The sequence below is a fragment of the Muntiacus reevesi genome, chromosome 11 (genome assembly GCF_963930625.1).
Source record: "Muntiacus reevesi chromosome 11, mMunRee1.1, whole genome shotgun sequence".
Taxonomy (NCBI): Eukaryota; Metazoa; Chordata; class Mammalia; order Artiodactyla; family Cervidae; genus Muntiacus; species Muntiacus reevesi.
In genome coordinates this window covers 22552405-22569428 of record NC_089259.1, presented here as the reverse complement: position 1 = coordinate 22569428, position 17024 = coordinate 22552405, and the positions used below count along the sequence as shown (strand labels likewise).

Here is a 17024-nt window from a genome sequence, read left to right as displayed (position 1 = left end):
ACAGACAAAATACGTACCTGGGAAAGACCAGCTGGGTGTCTTCCACCAGGAGATCTCTCAAGCTGGCCTCACTTTTAACTGCTGTTATTCAATCGATAAGTCATGTCCGATTCTTTGCCATCCTACAGACGGCAGCACACCAGGCTTCCCCGTCCTTTACTACCTCCTGAAATATGCTCAAACTCATATCCATTGAGTCAGTGATGCTGTCACTTTAATTAATTTGTCATAATTCAGTATCTGGCTCTTTTTCTGCAGTGTCTGAAATCTAATTTGTCTGCACCTATAGTTGTGGTCCCAACCCTCACAGACTCAGGTAACTCAAGTTCAGGAGTTTGCTTTCTACAATCAAGGTGTCTATGTCTTATTTGCGTGGTTATAGCTGTCATATGAACTGAACACAGGATTCAATGTTGGTAGTGCACTTGTCCCATGATTAAAGCCACAAGGGGACATCACTAGGATTGGAAAGAAAAGTGTGGGGCTTTGTATCAGAGGCATAGGAAACATACCTTCTTTCATGTATCTCCACATTGGATCAGCTTTATACCCTTGGGACCTGAATGATCCCAATCAATGGGCTAAGATTCCCTCTTTTCCAGGGTGATATATGATGAGAAATGCCAGACAGGCTGCTCTGACGCTCATTTCTCTTCTCTATGGCATTTCTCCAGATAGAGCCTCTTATACCCACTCTGGCAAACACTCCTTTATTTTGCCATGTTAATAAATTAGACCAGGTTGAAATGAAGTCTTCTTGGCCTGCAGCTCTTCCTTAGGGTGATTTACATAGTTTTACTTTGATCTGAGTCATATGACAGGAAACTTATATACCACTTAATCCTCAATCCTTTGGGATTCCTTAGTGTTACTTTTATGTAATGAAAAGAAAATCATGCACACAGAGCTTCTTATACTTGATAAAATGCTTTTCGTTTCTTTTTCCAGTTTTTAGATCATAATTATAACTTGAGCTCAGTTGAGAATAAGTTGTTATTTTCTCATTTTACAAATGAGCCAGTAAAGACATTAGGATAAAGCTGGAAATTGAACTTGTTTTCAAGTATAATAGCCAAAGCAGAGAATTCTGGCCAACTGATTTGAATGGAGGATGGGTTTGGCTATCTTCATCTGTTAAACATGATTATAACCAGATTCCCACTCAGTTTAGTGCATGTATGTACACACACATGCACCTTTTTCCTCCTTAATTGTCCTTGGTAGAGACAGAAAGAGCAGATAAAGGCCAGTGAATAAGGCTCTGTCAGGAGCAGAGTTGTGGATGTAAAGTTTTGCTTGTTGCCATCTCCATTCTGATCTTTTTTTCATCCGCAGTGGAATCTTAATGCTCACATCTCTTGGACCTAGTTTTCTGATGCAGTCACTCATCTTTTACTTTTCATATCTTTTTTTTCAACTTACCACTTAGTTAGGTTATGGCCTCATCTAAGGAAGTAGTATGAACACAAATCCTCCCAAGCAGCTACATCTTCTTTTTGTTCTATATAATAAGATGAACACAATCTCTGGTAAAATTTACAGATATACTTTCCATCTTAGACAAAAAAAAAACCCCATTATTAGGTATATAATAAAATTGCAAATATCAAAAATAGTAAAGTCTTTTAATCCACTTTTCCACTCTTCATTTCTCATTATCGGTAATAATATGATTAGATATCCATAAATGACATCTCTCGTATTGGTTACTTAGTCTATATTAGCATCGACAAACTATAGTGTATACATACATACCAGCTGGTACAGTTTGAAACTTCCTTCTTAAAAAGGAAAAATGGGGAGTTTGTGTTGCTAGGCTTAGGTGTAAGTACAAATATATCATTAACACATGTAACCACACTGAAATTTATAGTGACAAAAGTTATGTAGATACTACACAAGGTGATTAAAATGAGACATGAGGAGGAATTCTGAATAAGTACAGAAAATCCTGTGCTTAAATACATAATATATTTTATTTTTGGCTTTTATATATGCCACTTTTGAATCAATTTGAGCAGTTAAATGGCTTTATTAATCAGAGAGTTTGGATTCTCAGAGAATGCATCATATTTAGCAAAAAGTTTCTAAGCTAACAGAGGACAGAAATTTCACTGTATGTGATATTTTATAACATTAGTGAACTTTTTATGTATTTGTGTATCAATAATTTCTGACTTTTGAGAATCTTAAAAGATACTTATAATTTCACTTATAATAGCATCATAAAAAATAAAATACTTAGGAATAAATTCAGAAAAAGAAATATAAAACTTTTACTCTGAAAATTATAAAACATTGCTGATAAAAATTTTTTAATCTAAATAATTGAGAAAATATCCCCTGTTCATGGATCAGATGATATAACATTCCTAAAATTGTAATAATCTATAAACTGTCTTACAGATTCAATGAATTTCCTATCAGAATCTCACTAACTTTCTGGTAGAAGTTGAAAAGTTGATTCTAAAATTCATATGGATTTTCAAGGACCCAGAATAGCCAAAAGTATGCTGAAAAAGAAGAATCAAGTAAGAGATTTCAAAATTACTATAAGGCAAGGATAATCAAATGGTGTGGTAACAGTGTAAGGATAAACATATATCTCAGTGAAATAGGGTTGAAAGTTAAGAAATAAGTCCACGCACATATCTATGGTCAACTGATTTCTGATAAGGGTACCATTTATTGTACCCTTTTGATGGGGAAAGAAAAGCATTTTCAACAAACCATGCAAAGGTAACTGGTTAGTTTCTTACTAATCAGAATGACATTGGACCCTTATCTCACTGCATATTTAAAAATTAACTACAAATGAATCAATGACCTAAATGTGAGAGCTAAAACTATAAAAATTTTGCAAGGAAACATTTGGCTAAATATTCATGACATTTTCACCAGATTCTTAGATATGACACCAACAGCATAAACCACAAAAGAAAAATAGATAAACTGGACTTTATCAAAATTAAAAAATTTGTATTTCACAAGACACCTTCAGCAAAATGAAAATATAATCGATAGAGAGGTTGAAAATATTTCCAAGTCATATATATTATAACAGATTTGTATGTACAAATTGTATATACAGTTAAAAACCCTTAAGATTCAATAATAAAAGATAATAACCCAATTAAGAATGGGCAAAGAATCTGAATTGACATTTCTCCAAGGAAGTTATACAAATGGTCAAGAAACATATAAAAAAAAGGCTCAATACCACTAGTTATCAGTGCAAGTCAAAACCACATAAAATACTACTTCACACCCAGTAGGATGGCTAGAATAAAAATCTGGAGAGAAAGAATGTTGATGAGGAAGCAGAGAATCAGAATTCTCATACATTGTTGGCGGGGATGTAAAATGGTGCAGTTACTGTCAAAAACAGTCTGGCAGTTCCTCAAACAATTATATGCAGTTACCATAGGACCTAGGAATTCCACTCCTAGGTAACTACTGGGGAAAGAAAATGAAAACATATGTCCACACAAACCTTAAATATGAAGTTTATAGCATGATTATTTATAATAGCCAAAAGGTGGAAACAAATCAAAGTCCATCAGCAAGCAAGTGAATAAAAACCAAATGTATATGTGTACAATGGAATGTTACTTAGCAGTACCAAGAAATGAACTGCTAATACAGGTCATGAGCCTTGAAAACATTATGCCAACTGAAAGAAGTCAGTCACCGAACACCAACTACATGATCAAATTCATATGAATTTCTAGACTAGAAAATTTATAGGACCAGAAATGAAATTAGTGGTTTGCTTAGGGCTGGAGATGAGTGGGATTGGAAGATAGGTTGGTGATAGCTAAAAGGTACAGTTTCTTTTTGAAGTGATGAAAACTTTCTAAAATTGACTGTGGCGACAGTTGTACTTATCTGTGCATATACTAAAAACCATTGAATTTTATACTTTAAATGAATAATTGTATGGAATGTGAATTTATAGCTCAGTAAAACTCTCACAAAAGATAATTACTCGTTAGGTGATTAAGCATGGCTCCCAAATTTATTAAGATTGAACACAAACCACATTCAGCTTTTTAAAAGATAGAATATAAAACTAATTAGAATTACTTTGATTTGTTTGATTTTTAGAAAACTTGAAGAAAAGTGACCCATTTATCATCTGAAGATAGGATATTAGGCTATTTAAAACCGTTAAGTGAAATCCTAAAAAAAATCCTTTCACATACTTATAAGGACTCACTTCCCTTTAATTTTGCAGTGTAAAACCTGGTGACTTTCACATTTCTTTCCATCTCTATGTCAAGAGAATTTTGTCATGACAAACTCCTATATGAAATTCTTCAATGACTTTCAGTTGTGCCCAGAATAAAAACCAACTTCTGAACAACTGTTACTCATCTTAGCGAACTGACATAGACAATCCTTGTCCTCTCTACCCATATTGGGCTTGATGCTCTCTCTAAATGTTCTCCAGAGACACCATCATGCTCATCAGACTGAATTGTTGTTTCCGGAAGATTAACTTTTTCATTAGTTCAGTGACTCTTGGTTTATTATTTTATTCTTAGCGTGTATTGCAATGTCTGTCACAAAATGTGTGCTTAATCAGTGTTTTCAAGTGAAGGATTAATTATGACAAAAGGCTACAATACAAAGATGCTATTTGATCAGCATATCACCAATTAAATCATTTTTCGGCATGGAATTAAAAAACTGTGTCTCTTCAGTATTTCTTATTACAGTTCTACCACAAAGAAAACTAAAATACATATCTCATTTAACAAAACAGTGTCTTTTCACATGACTTGCTGAAAGTTGAAAAAGAAATCCAATCTATAAACCCCGACTGCTAACCTCCAGCTGTATGAAGAACAATAAAGTTAATAATATCTTACAATGTAAAACGTAAGTGAGATTTTTCCAGACTTGACTTTGTGAGCTCCTCTAGAAAGTGCACATCATCTTTTTATCCCTGTTGTCTGCCACAGGGCTGAATCTCTAACGGTATGGAGGGGGGATAGGAAATGATAGAAAGTAAAAGCAAAATTAAAGATCTATTAATATATCACTCAATATCACTCAATATGAATTGAGTTATAGTTTCCAACTTTGCCTTTTGTAAAGCAGAAACTTTGAATTTTATTGGAGGATTCCAATTGTTTCCATTGCTTATGCAATTCAGTCATTTGCCGTATTTCCTTTAGTGCGTGTGTGTGTGCGCTTAGATGTGTCCAGCTCTTTGTAATCCCATGGATTGTAGCCTGCCAGGCTTCTCTGTTCATGGAATTTTTCAGGCAAGAATCCTGGATTGAGTTATCATTTCCTCCTCCAGGGAATCTTCTCAACCCAGGAATAGGACCTGCGACTCCAGCGTCTCCTGCATTGGCAAGTGAATTCTTTACCACTGTGCCACCTGGGGGTCCCATATTTCCTCAGGCTCGCATTAGAAAGAAAAATTATAACTTAGCCAAAATTCTGGTCCATATTTTTACAGTTATTAGTAATTTTTCTTTCTAATGCAAGTCTGAGAAATGACTTTAATTAGCATGGGAATTTTATGCCACACTCAATCATTGAATCATTATTTTTTATGTGCACTCAATTGCCTTGTTTATGGGTCATATATATTCTCATGTACTTTTAATTTCATTATTCAAATTTTCCCAAATTTACATTAATGAATTACCTTACTCTTTTATAATCAAATTATTCTTTTTTGTTGTGGTGGTGCTCTATTAAAGCCCAAAAGAAGCATTAAAAAAAAGATTGTTAATTTTAATGGTACATACATACTAGCTTCAACTTTAATTGTTTTTCAGAAAATAGAGGGTCAGGTAATATTTCAGAAACCCCAGCCTTTTTCAAACAGCAATTGGATTTCATGAAAAATCCATTTGAAAAATTTTCATGTTTCTAGTTTTCAGTTTCATCACAACAATTTTTCTCATTCCTTATTGCTTCTTCATCTGATTCCGGAAGTTGGAAGAAATGCAATGAAACTGAAATAATTTGAGTTTTGTTTTTTCAAACTTCAGAAAAGACTGGCTGTAGTTTCTGAGTAACTAAGTCAGTTGTTATGTCATAAAAATGATTTACTAAACTTTTTGTCACCCCAATTTCACTACCACCTGCACGTTTACCTGTCTGCAATCCTTTTCTTCATTTCTTCTCTATGTGATTGCACTCCTCAAGATGATTTCTTTTCCATAAATCTGAATATATGCTAAAGTACTTGGGAAAAATTAGGAAAAATAATTTTGTTAAATATGAAACATAATTTAAAACATAACAGTATAAAGATTTGGGGGAAAAAAAACTGGAGAAGGTCTTCATGATCTAGGCCTGGACAAAGGCTTCTTACAACTGCCATAAAACATAAGGCTGAAAAGTTGAACTTGATAAAAACTTTAAATTTTGCTCTGCAAAAAGCCCCTGTTAAGAGGATTAAAAGATGAGTTACATATTGGGAGAAAATGTTTGCAAAACACATATCTGTCAATAGAATGGCATCTAACATATAAAAAGAACTCTGAAAAACATCAGCACTAATAAAAAAAAAAGCACATATAATTTCATTAGAAAACATACAAAAAACATATAGAAGCTTCACCAAGATGACATATGCATGGCAGATAATCAAAAGGAAAGTTGTTCAACACACTGGTCATCAGGGGAGTGCAAATTAAAACTACAATGAGATGTCATAGCACAACTGTCACAATGCATAAAATAAAAAATGATGAAAACACCAAATGCTAGCAAAAATGCGGAAAAACTGACTCACTCCTACTTTGCTGGTGAGTATGTAAATGGTATGGCCAAACAAAGATACAGGTTGACTGTTTCTTATATACTAAGCATGCAACTACCATGCTACTCAGCAGTCGCAGTCCTGGTCACACCAAAATCTGTTCATGAATGTTCATTGCAACTTTTTATTTGTAATAGAAAAAAACTAGAAACAGCCCAGACACCCTTCAGTGGGTGAAATGCTAAACAAATTGTGGTACATCCACTTCATGGAATAAGACTCAGCAATAAAAAAAGAGCAAATTACTAATAGTATAACAACTTGAATGAATCTTCAGAGAATTATGTTGAATGAAATACACTAATCCCCAAAAGTTGCATGTCATATGATTTCACATATATAACAATCTTGAAATGACACAAGTATAAAAATGGAGAAGTTCGACTGTCAGGATTTGGAATTGAGAGGAGTTAGAATGTGGATGTGGTCAAACAACAGGCGATACCAGATATCCTTGTAGCCGTGAAAATGTTTTTTATCTTGACTATGGCTGTGGCTACAGAAACATACATGAGATAAAATTGTGCAAAACTAAGTGCACACACAAGTCCACTCGCACAAGTACAACAGCAAAAATCTGAGCAAGACTGATGCATTCTATCTATGTCAGTATTATGCGGTATTATACTACAGATTTGAAAGAAGTTTCTGTTGAAAGGAAAATGGATAATTTGTACGTGAAATTTCTCTGTATTATTATTTCTTACAACTGCATATGAATCAATAATAATCTAAAATATTTTTAAGTTTAATTAAAAATAGCCATTTTTAATGAAGAAGAAATAACTATTCACTGAACATTATATGGTGTCTTTATTTTTTCCCACATTTCCACTTTCTTATTTATTTGGTACTTAGAACTTTAAGAAGAAGATTTAGCATTATTTGATATTTTAGGGACTGATAGGAACATTTTCATCCAGAAACTTCAAATATCAGCAGATGAAGTCTGAATGAGTGAAATATGCAACTTGTGGTCGCTTCACAGTGGCTATGAAGAAACACCAATTTCTTGCCTTCTTCCAGGCCACAGGACAGTTTGTATTGTGAATGGTGAAGCAACTCTGTGAGTTATTTCCTGGGAGCAAATTAAACCTCTCTAAATTAGTTGATGGCCTGAAAGGAAGTCAGTGCAGATAAACTCTTACTCCCAGAGTGAAGAAGCTGAATCATTATTTGCAGACTCAGGAAAAAGATCACCTTTAAGGAAAAAGATATTTGATAAAACAATTAGACCTAAAGGAAACCATAAAAATGATAGAATTATTTAAAATCCTATGTTAAAGAAAATTCTTTAAAGTAATAATGTTTTTAGTCCAATTATTATCCAAACCTGGAAGAACAGTATTTGGAAATATTGGAGAGAGATATTAAGTCTTAAAGAATGAAACGAAGTTCAGGATGGCTGAAGTTTAGGGAGTAGGAAAGAATGATGCTGAGAAATGATGCTGGTACCATCAAGTGGGGCCACTTTATGAAGGTCTAGCTGTGGAATCCGCACTTAAACACCAGGGAGACAGCTCTGCAAGACTGTGAACAGAAGAAAGAAATGAGCACATTTGCTTTTCAAAATGCATCGTCCTCGTCTCTCAAGTACTCCTCAAAATTTCACATTTGACCCAATAAGTAGCTCTTCTGAAGAGCTTTTTGAGTATTCTATGAATGTATTTCAGTAGGTAAAGCAATCAGTGAGGGGCTTTCTTTGAGTGGATTCAAATAGCTCTGTTATATTAAATGGCTCGAGAAAAGGCGTCCACGATACCCTGTTTGATGAAAAACAAAGTCACTAAGCTATAGGTATAGTATAATCCCATTCTTGAGAAAACCAATTAAAAAACACAATCTATACATATTTGTATGTTAATATCTTTGCAACAGCAAGGGAAAACATATAAAGAACAAGTAATTAGCAGTGATTCCAATTAAGATACTGGGAATCAAGAAGGCATGACAGACTTTAGTCCAGCCATATAAAAATTTCTGAGTAGTCAATACATAAACTTTACCCATGAAATTCAAATGAAGAAAACACACGCATTGAGTGAATCAAATAGCACTACCGTCCAAAAGAACTGTACTACAAATTACAAATGCGAGCCACACAGGTATTTTTAAATCTTCTGGTAGCTCCATTAAAAACATAAAATTAAAACTATCTTCATTAATACATTTTAACTCAATGCATCCAAAATATTATTTCAACATGTAACCAATATAAATATTAATCTTTTGCATTATTTTCATACTAAGTCTTTGAAATCTGGTATGTGTTTTATGCCTATAGCCACATTTCAAGTACTTAGTAACCATAGGTGGCTAGTCGCTACCGTATTGGACAGGCCAGCTCTAATGGAAACTAATGGTTTTGTAGCTGGTGAATTTTACTGGCATTGAAGTGACAGCTTCACTGTTTTGTTGGCTCAGTGAATTCATGGTCATGTCTAGCCCTGATCCCATGGTCTTGATCTTGGTTCCCCTTCATGTTTCCTGGCTCCATCATTTTTCAGTTAAGAAGGTATAATATTAGTTATTACATTTTATTATTAATATTACCAGTGTGCATATAGAATTGTCACATAATCTACAGGTTGAAGTCAAAGTACTGAACAGTGTATTTTTAGAAAACAGTAAGAAATAAGTTTTTTAAAAAATCTGTGACTACAGTTCTGTAGGGATAAAAGTGTAATATGATATTAACTCAAAATTTTAGTCATAGAAAATTTGAACAACTGTAAATATTTTCTACTGAAGGAGGGGGCAAAGAAAACCAAATTCCACAAAAATAAAGATGCATTCATACATTTATGACTTGATGTCTTCTCAGAATGTCTAGATGCAGGGTTTTTACTTGAAGTTCCAACTCAGCCATTGAGTAACTTAGTAAATTTGGAAAATTGCCATAAATGTCTCAAGTTTTTCCAGTTACATATCGAGATACTATTTAATACGGTTCTCAATTTTTTAAACTATATAAGCTATATAAACAAAATACATTGTGACATATTGTAAAATAATTAGAATAACATTTTTTGGAGTTCAGTTTAAGGAGACTGACAGCTATATTAAATTTCTAAATTCTACAGTTACTAGAAGTTCTGAATTTTGGAGATTATAAGAAAAAAAACACAATAAAGCTAAACTGAAAAAGTATTTTTCAAAGTAGTGAAATATACAAGCAAATTAGGCTTTTAAAAAATTTGAATCATTTTGAACATGTTTATAAAGATACATGGGTGGTTTTCACTAGGTTGAGTTTTTAGGTTACTACATAAACTATTAAAACTGGCAGGTGTCTAAAATGGAGAAGATTCTGCTGCAGACACAATGCACAAATAACTGAGATTGAACAGATTTCAGTGCTTGATGTCTAGTCTTCAACGGTCTTGAGACTGCACAATCACTCAATTAATTTACAGAATTATTAAGGGTTACTGAATAGTAGAAGAGTGCATTTTTAGGTTACCTATATTTTAGGTTATCTATATTCCTTCCACATTAACTGAAAATTTGACTGCTTCTTTCAGAATAATATCATGTTTACCACCCTTAACTCTTCATCAGATTTTTCTTTGCAATCCCACAGTTATCCAAGAAATTTCATTGTTTGAATTGTGTTGAGTTGCTATCCAGGTCAAGGCAAGAAAATGAATATGCTTTTGCAGTATTTTAATTGTCAGCCCGTAAGTAAAATATCTAATGTAAGAAACTTTGATATATAAATATCCAACTTACATTTTGGGGAGGATTATCACTTTGAAAAATAATTCATCATTTTACAAAATAATTCACCACCATTATCTTTTTTTTTTTCTATAGTCAGTTCCCTACCAAAGTTAATATAGACTTATTTACACAAATATTTTCGGGAATACATCTATCACAAACAATGAGGTACATCTTTATAGCATTCTTTCTTGTAAGGGGTTTTTTACAAACGTATCTATGGTAAGTGAAGTCTTATGAACTGAACCTAATTCTATCAAAGTTCTATTGAATTTTGTAGATCCTCTTTCACCCAGCCCTACCAATAAATAAGTAAATAAATAAAGGTGAGCAATAAGAAGATCCAGAGGGCATGAAATACAAGAAACATTGTTTTACACAAATTAAAGTGTGATGTCAAACCTCTCTCTGGTGTTTAGAAATTTGTTGATAGAAATATGAATAAAAATCAAAAGAAACCTCAAATTACTCACTTAATAAAACCTCAAAAATACGTCATGCCTTTATTTTGCAATCCTACTTTTATCATTTCTTATTCTTTCCCTACTGTTTCTCTTCATTAATGCCATCTAATATTGCTACATATTTAGAATAATCTCCAATTCTAGGATAGCCAGTATAAGCAATATCCAGTATTTTGTTTAAACCCATAAATACCTCTGTCAGTGACATCTGGGAGTTGTTAGAAACCATCATTTTTGGAACACTGAAAAGCAAGATGTTATGTGCTGCGAAAGTCCTCTGTTATCACCATGCTCACATGTAAAGAATGAGCACTCTAGCCTCTGATATAAATAAGCTACTGGGAAAAATTCTGTGGTTGCTTTTATTACTGGTGGTGTTACTAGAAGGAACAGAGGAAATTTGAACTTAAATTTCTGGTGAAGAATGTATCATAGTGATATATACATATATGATCTTAACGGCCAAGGGAAAACCACACACACACAACAGAGACAGCAAAAAAGGAATCACTGAAAAAATCGCAAGTATAGACACTAGTACTACAATTCCGCTACTACTATATATAGTATTCTGTTATCTCCCAGGGCTTACTCTGAGTTCTAACCTACTTGAGTTAAAGGTGTTGTTGAAGTAGTCAGAACATTCAATAGGCTTATTGGGTTACTCTAAAGCTCCCTGACCCATTCCTCAATCCCTCAGACGAAATCCAGATTTAGAAATGTTCAGCATCTCAGTGCCTCTTGCTTTCCTATAAACTAAAATCTAATATTTCAGGTTGAATTCTGACATCCCTTAAGAAGTCCACTTTAAAAAAAAAATCTACTAGCTTCCATTATGTAATTGTCAAAGAGTCAAATCCATTTCATCTTTAAATTTGCTCCTTCCTTTTGCTTTACAAAAGGGACACACATTTATGGAGTTTATCCAGCTCATTCGCTCCCAAACTTCAGCATTTCAGAAGTGGCCACAGTAAACCCCATGTGTGAACATCGTTTTGCTTGGTCTTCGTTAGTGTTCTGAGAGGCAGTGTGGTAAAACAGTTAAGGGCATGACCTTCAAGGACTCCTCAGAACTTCATTTCTGCCTGTGAACTTCAACTTAGTGCCTGCCTCAATTTCCTCATCTAAAGAAGTGGGGATCAGAATAGCAGCTATTTCAGGGGTTGTCATGAGCAGTACATGTATTTTAATACACGCATAGCACACAAAACAGTGGCTGACGTGGCTATCGCTGTTAGTTCTTATTTTTGATGTACAGTGGTCAGAAACTGGGTTTTGTCATACTATGAAGTTTTTATGTGTATGTGTTAATCGCTCAGTCATGTCCGATTCTTTGCAGCCTCATGGACTGTAGCCCGCCAAGCTCCTTTATCCATGGAATTCTCCAGGGAAGAATACTGAAATGGGTTGCCATTCCCTTCTCCTGAGGATCTTCCTGACCCAGGGATCGAACCCAGGTTTCCCACATTGCAGGCATATTCTTTATCATCTGAGCCACCAGTTTTTGGTCAATGCTAAATCATATATGACTGATCTAGTTCATGGAGGTAATTTTTGATGAAACAAACTCAGTATGTTTCTGTTGATTTGAAATAAATGCTAATAGCATGTGGTAAGGAAACAACTAATTCCATGGTGGCTTAGATATAATTTAAAGTTATATAATTTAAACTTTAAGAAGTTGCCAGCACCTTTTTTGATATCAGGTAAAAACACTTCTTTTTAAGTAACTCAGTAAATGAAGATAATATAAGCTAAATTACCTTGGAAACAATAGAAGAAATACCTAATTAAGATTTGTCCCTGTAGGGAAAACTATATATCTTTTCCTACTGCTAAAATTAATAGTGATTTTAGGGTGATTTTAATTTTAAAGAAATACTAGTCACTGGGGGAAAGAAGAGGAAACTACTAGGTTTTTGTACCTCTTTTGAATTATAGCAATGTTGCACTGATTGAAAATAGGATGTAACTTTGCTTAGGTTTAGATTATTAGAACAAATTCATTTTCATCTGGATGTTATGAACCTACAATCATCTTGCTTTGTTTAAGGTGTTGTACTTTATTGTTATTCTTTTCTAGCACTGAGATCTTTTGCCACATTTTTGAAATTCTCTTTATTCACAAAGCCTCATATTTATATAATTTGCAGGTGAGTCTGAAAAAGGTCATTAAAAAACAAACTAAAAATTATTTTCTGGCAAAACATTAAAAATCATCAACATGTATTAAGGAACATTTCTTTTACTCATTGAAAGCAAAAACTGGACACCCTAAAACTAGAACGTATACCTGACTTTCATTTTAAGAGTTTGATCTTGATTCCATGAGAAGGAGACTTATTTGCTTAAATTATGCATAGTATTTACATGTTCTTAAGAAATAATTGGATAATATTTGTGTTTTAAAGTCAAACTCTCTAGCTCAGTGAAAAGTCCTTGATGAGTAACCATCTCTAGAGACCCTAAAAAATTATGAAAAACTCTACTATTTCAGCTACATTTTTTTTTGCATATAAAAATATCCTATTATAGGAGTCAACTACCACATGTAGTAAGTTGCTTTTGTTTAAATTGAAAAAGAGCTAAAAATGTCCTGTGGGTTATCGCAACAGTACAAGAATACAAGGTGCATTTATTTATTAACAACAACAACAACAAAAAAATTGTAAAACAAATTGTGAAAGCAAAAGCGGGCTACAAAACAAGGGTTTGGGATAGCCTTTGCCTTATTTAAACATGACACGGTTAATATGCCCCAGTTGATAAATGCTGTAAAGTGTAAGTTAGCATTGGCTAGTTCACTGATAAACATCTCCCCCCACCACCCAGCTCACTACGGAAAATGTGTTACGGAGGAGAAACACTTTCTCGGGTCAAGTATCACAACCGTGTGGTCACATAGTCTTCGTGGGTGACGGTGTCTGTGAGGTTTGCGTCATAGTCCACACTCGAGTCCTCCTCTTTCGCGTGTTTCTTCTCTTTCGGTATGATGGGAACCGTGTCCTCCACCACCACCTTCTCCGACTTGAATGAACACACTCTCTTGCTCACCTGCACACCCAGGGAGTCTGTATTTCTTTCTCGATGATCTACCAAAATACACTGTTCGCTGAGCCCCGGGATGTTCAAGTCACCCCGCGAAGCTAAAGCTCGGGACTCCAGCTGGATGCTCCTCTCCAGGGGTCCTTCAGCTTGTTGGCGGGCCACCCCTTCTGAAACGGAGAAGATCTGGTTTGCGTTTTGCTCGGCGGCGGCGTGTTGTTTCGATCGTCTGTGAAACAACCCAAAGTGTCTGATATCGGTCACAAAATTCACTTTTCTCTGCTTCTCCCTCGGGGGCTCCTGCAGCACGAGGGCGGAGCCGTTGCTGATGGTGTGTCTCTCGGCGGCAATTGCCGCTGATCGCGGGTGGATGAGGGTGGTCAGGTCGAAGAGACTGAAGTTCTTCTTCCTGTCCTTGCTGCTACCCTCGTTATCACTCTTTTCATCCGAGTCTGCGGAGTTAGAAGACTCCTTCGTGCCCTGAGCAGACTGGACCGTAGAGAGTTTGCTTCCTCTTAATAACCCCAGGACTTCAAAGCGGAAGCTAGAAATGTCTTGCTTGAGTTCCTAAGTGAAAAGGAAATTGATGAAATTAGTTCGTGACCTAAACAAATAAACGATAGGAAGCTATTATTTGCTCATCTCATATATGGATCTGACACGTCTTCACTCATTTCTGAGAGCTAGGAGTCCACTCCGCTGTGGTTCCATTCAGGATGGTCCGTTCTCTGCAGTGCACTTGTATCTATTTGATGTCTCCTAATTTTCCTATCACAGTTCCATAGAAAGCAGACTTCCTCAGGTTGATGTAAAAGAAACAGTAAGAGTTTTCCTTCCCACCACTCTGTAGTGGGGGATGTTGGGTTTCTTAGGGATCACAGTTTGAAACAGTGGGGGATGCTGGGTTTCTTTAGGACTACAGTTTGAAATACTTTCTCTCCAAAATATGCATCTGCTCTCAAGTCATCTCACATTCTCTCAGGGATGTTGGGGTTTGTTTGTTTTTTTGAGATTTTTAATATTGGAACATTTTGGTGTCCAAAGGGATATCTAAAACAAAATAATTAAAGTGGAGTCTACCCTTCCAAGAGTTGGCAGTTATTTTCAATCGTTTATTACCCTGAAGTTGATTTTCTCTCAACATCTGGGTCAGCCACTAAATCCTGGGAATTGGTGAATAGACAACGTTTCCTAGATTCATCCCTTCATCCTTTTGGACAGCTGAATTCTCAGTCCTAACCTGCTGGTGGGCCTTGGGATGGCCTCCTGCCTCCAACCCATCACCCTAAGTGTCAGGAATCATTCAACTCCAAAATTTGGATGTTGTGGCTACAAAGAACATTTTGGATCCTAGTCAACTTTTAACCTCTGCTTTGTTTTGTAATTTATCTCTCTTCTTACCTAAGTGGCTGCTTATATTTATCCCCTGTCAAGCCTGCTGTTTTTCTTTGTCAGTGGTATCTCATAGGTTTTTTAATATGTTTCTTTTGTTTTTGCCCATAAGATCTTATTGACTTTTAGTCAGTTGTCCAAAATCTCCGGAGCTTCCTTCGTGGCTCAGACAGTAAAGAACTTGCCTGCAATGCAGGAGACACAGGTTCTATCCCTGGGTCTGGAAGATCTCCTGGAGAAGGGAATGATTACCCACTCTAGTATTCTTGTCTGGAGGCTTCCTAATAACCCATGAAAAGTAACAAATGCATTTTATACCATGAGATAAGAAATATATATTTCATATATTTTACCCTTTTTACTCTGATAGAATTCAACAACAACAACAACAACTCAGGGAGAAAAACTACATTTGTAAGCTCCAATAAAGTTCAAACCTTAAATTTTCCTCTACCAAAGCTGTGCAGAAAACAAAGAAGGTTTTTGTTGTGTTCAGACCATTGGTTACTAAATGTTTCAGGTTTAGAAATCAAATCAAAATTTCAAAAAGCCTGTGGCTGAGATCAGCAATCAGAATGCCACAAGGCACTAGGCTTTTCTCTGACCAAATAAGTCTCCTCAGTCTTTCAGATTAAGTCTGTTTGAATGCAGTGTATTTTGAAAAGAAATTTTACTACTTTAAAAAAAAATAATTCTGTAGGGCTTGAATTAAAAAAAAAAAAAAAGAAGACAGAAAGGCCTGCTTGGAACACATGGTCCCCATTTCCAGCTCTGAGTTAAAATGGGCTGCTCTGCTTCCACACTCTGTAGAATCCGCCTCTTGGTGACAAAGATGAAAGTGGTTACCTTAAAGTTCTCCTCTGTCAGACCTTCCTCAGTTTTGGCATCTCTAATCATTGCGGCCACGTATCGCTTTACCAGGTTCCGCATAACTTCCTGAGGCATTAGAAAATGAGAGAATTGCTCTTCAGTGCATAAATATGATCTCTCTAGAGTCAGTTCAAAAGAGGGGATTGTGCTTTATTTTAGTGTAAGTTTCAAGATATAAAAATAACTTACTTGATATTGGTGATGTCTTCTCAAATTATCAGCAGCTCGCCTCTGAAAAAGAAGGGGACAGTTACCTTTCAGTGACAGTCATATTTTACCATTCTGTAAAGTAACTCCTTGTTCTTTTAGTCAAGAATATCATTCCCCTCATTTCTGCAAAGTGGGCATTTTACTGGACAAGGGACAACAGCTAGAGAGACAGCCGTACTCGAATCAAAAGAATGAATGAACCAAAATAGCAAAGTGCAAGGTTATAATTCCAGTGGCACTTAATATATAGAATAATTAAACAATGATGGCAAGATTGTTCTTGTAATATAAGATTATGGAGAATTAGGTCATCATAGTTCGTGTGTACTCCAAATCATTTGAAAAGATGCTAAGAGACACAGATGGGAGGTATCAAACACAAATTAAATGTCAAATAATTAAAATTTGATAGACTGAAAAGGTAGTGTTATAACAATCTGAAGGTCTTCATAAATATCAACATAGTCACATTAAGAATTTAGCCATGATATACAACGTGTAATCAGAAACACTGTTAGACCATGAACTCC

General features: G+C 35.1%; 1 protein-coding gene across 2 annotated transcripts in view; it reads right to left on the bottom strand.

The window, feature by feature from the left end:
* Positions 1-13466: 13466 nt before the first annotated feature.
* TRPC4 (transient receptor potential cation channel subfamily C member 4) overlaps positions 13467-17024 on the bottom strand; it is a 194621-nt gene continuing 191063 nt past the window's right edge. For both annotated transcript variants that reach the window (XM_065901854.1, XM_065901855.1), the window contains exons 9-11: positions 16474-16515; positions 16261-16350; positions 13467-14589 (exon numbers count right to left, since the gene is read on the bottom strand). In XM_065901854.1, coding sequence (XP_065757926.1) covers positions 13861-14589; positions 16261-16350; positions 16474-16515 — 861 coding nt within the window. In that variant the 3' untranslated portion in view covers positions 13467-13860. The remainder of the gene's footprint in view (positions 14590-16260; positions 16351-16473; positions 16516-17024) is intronic.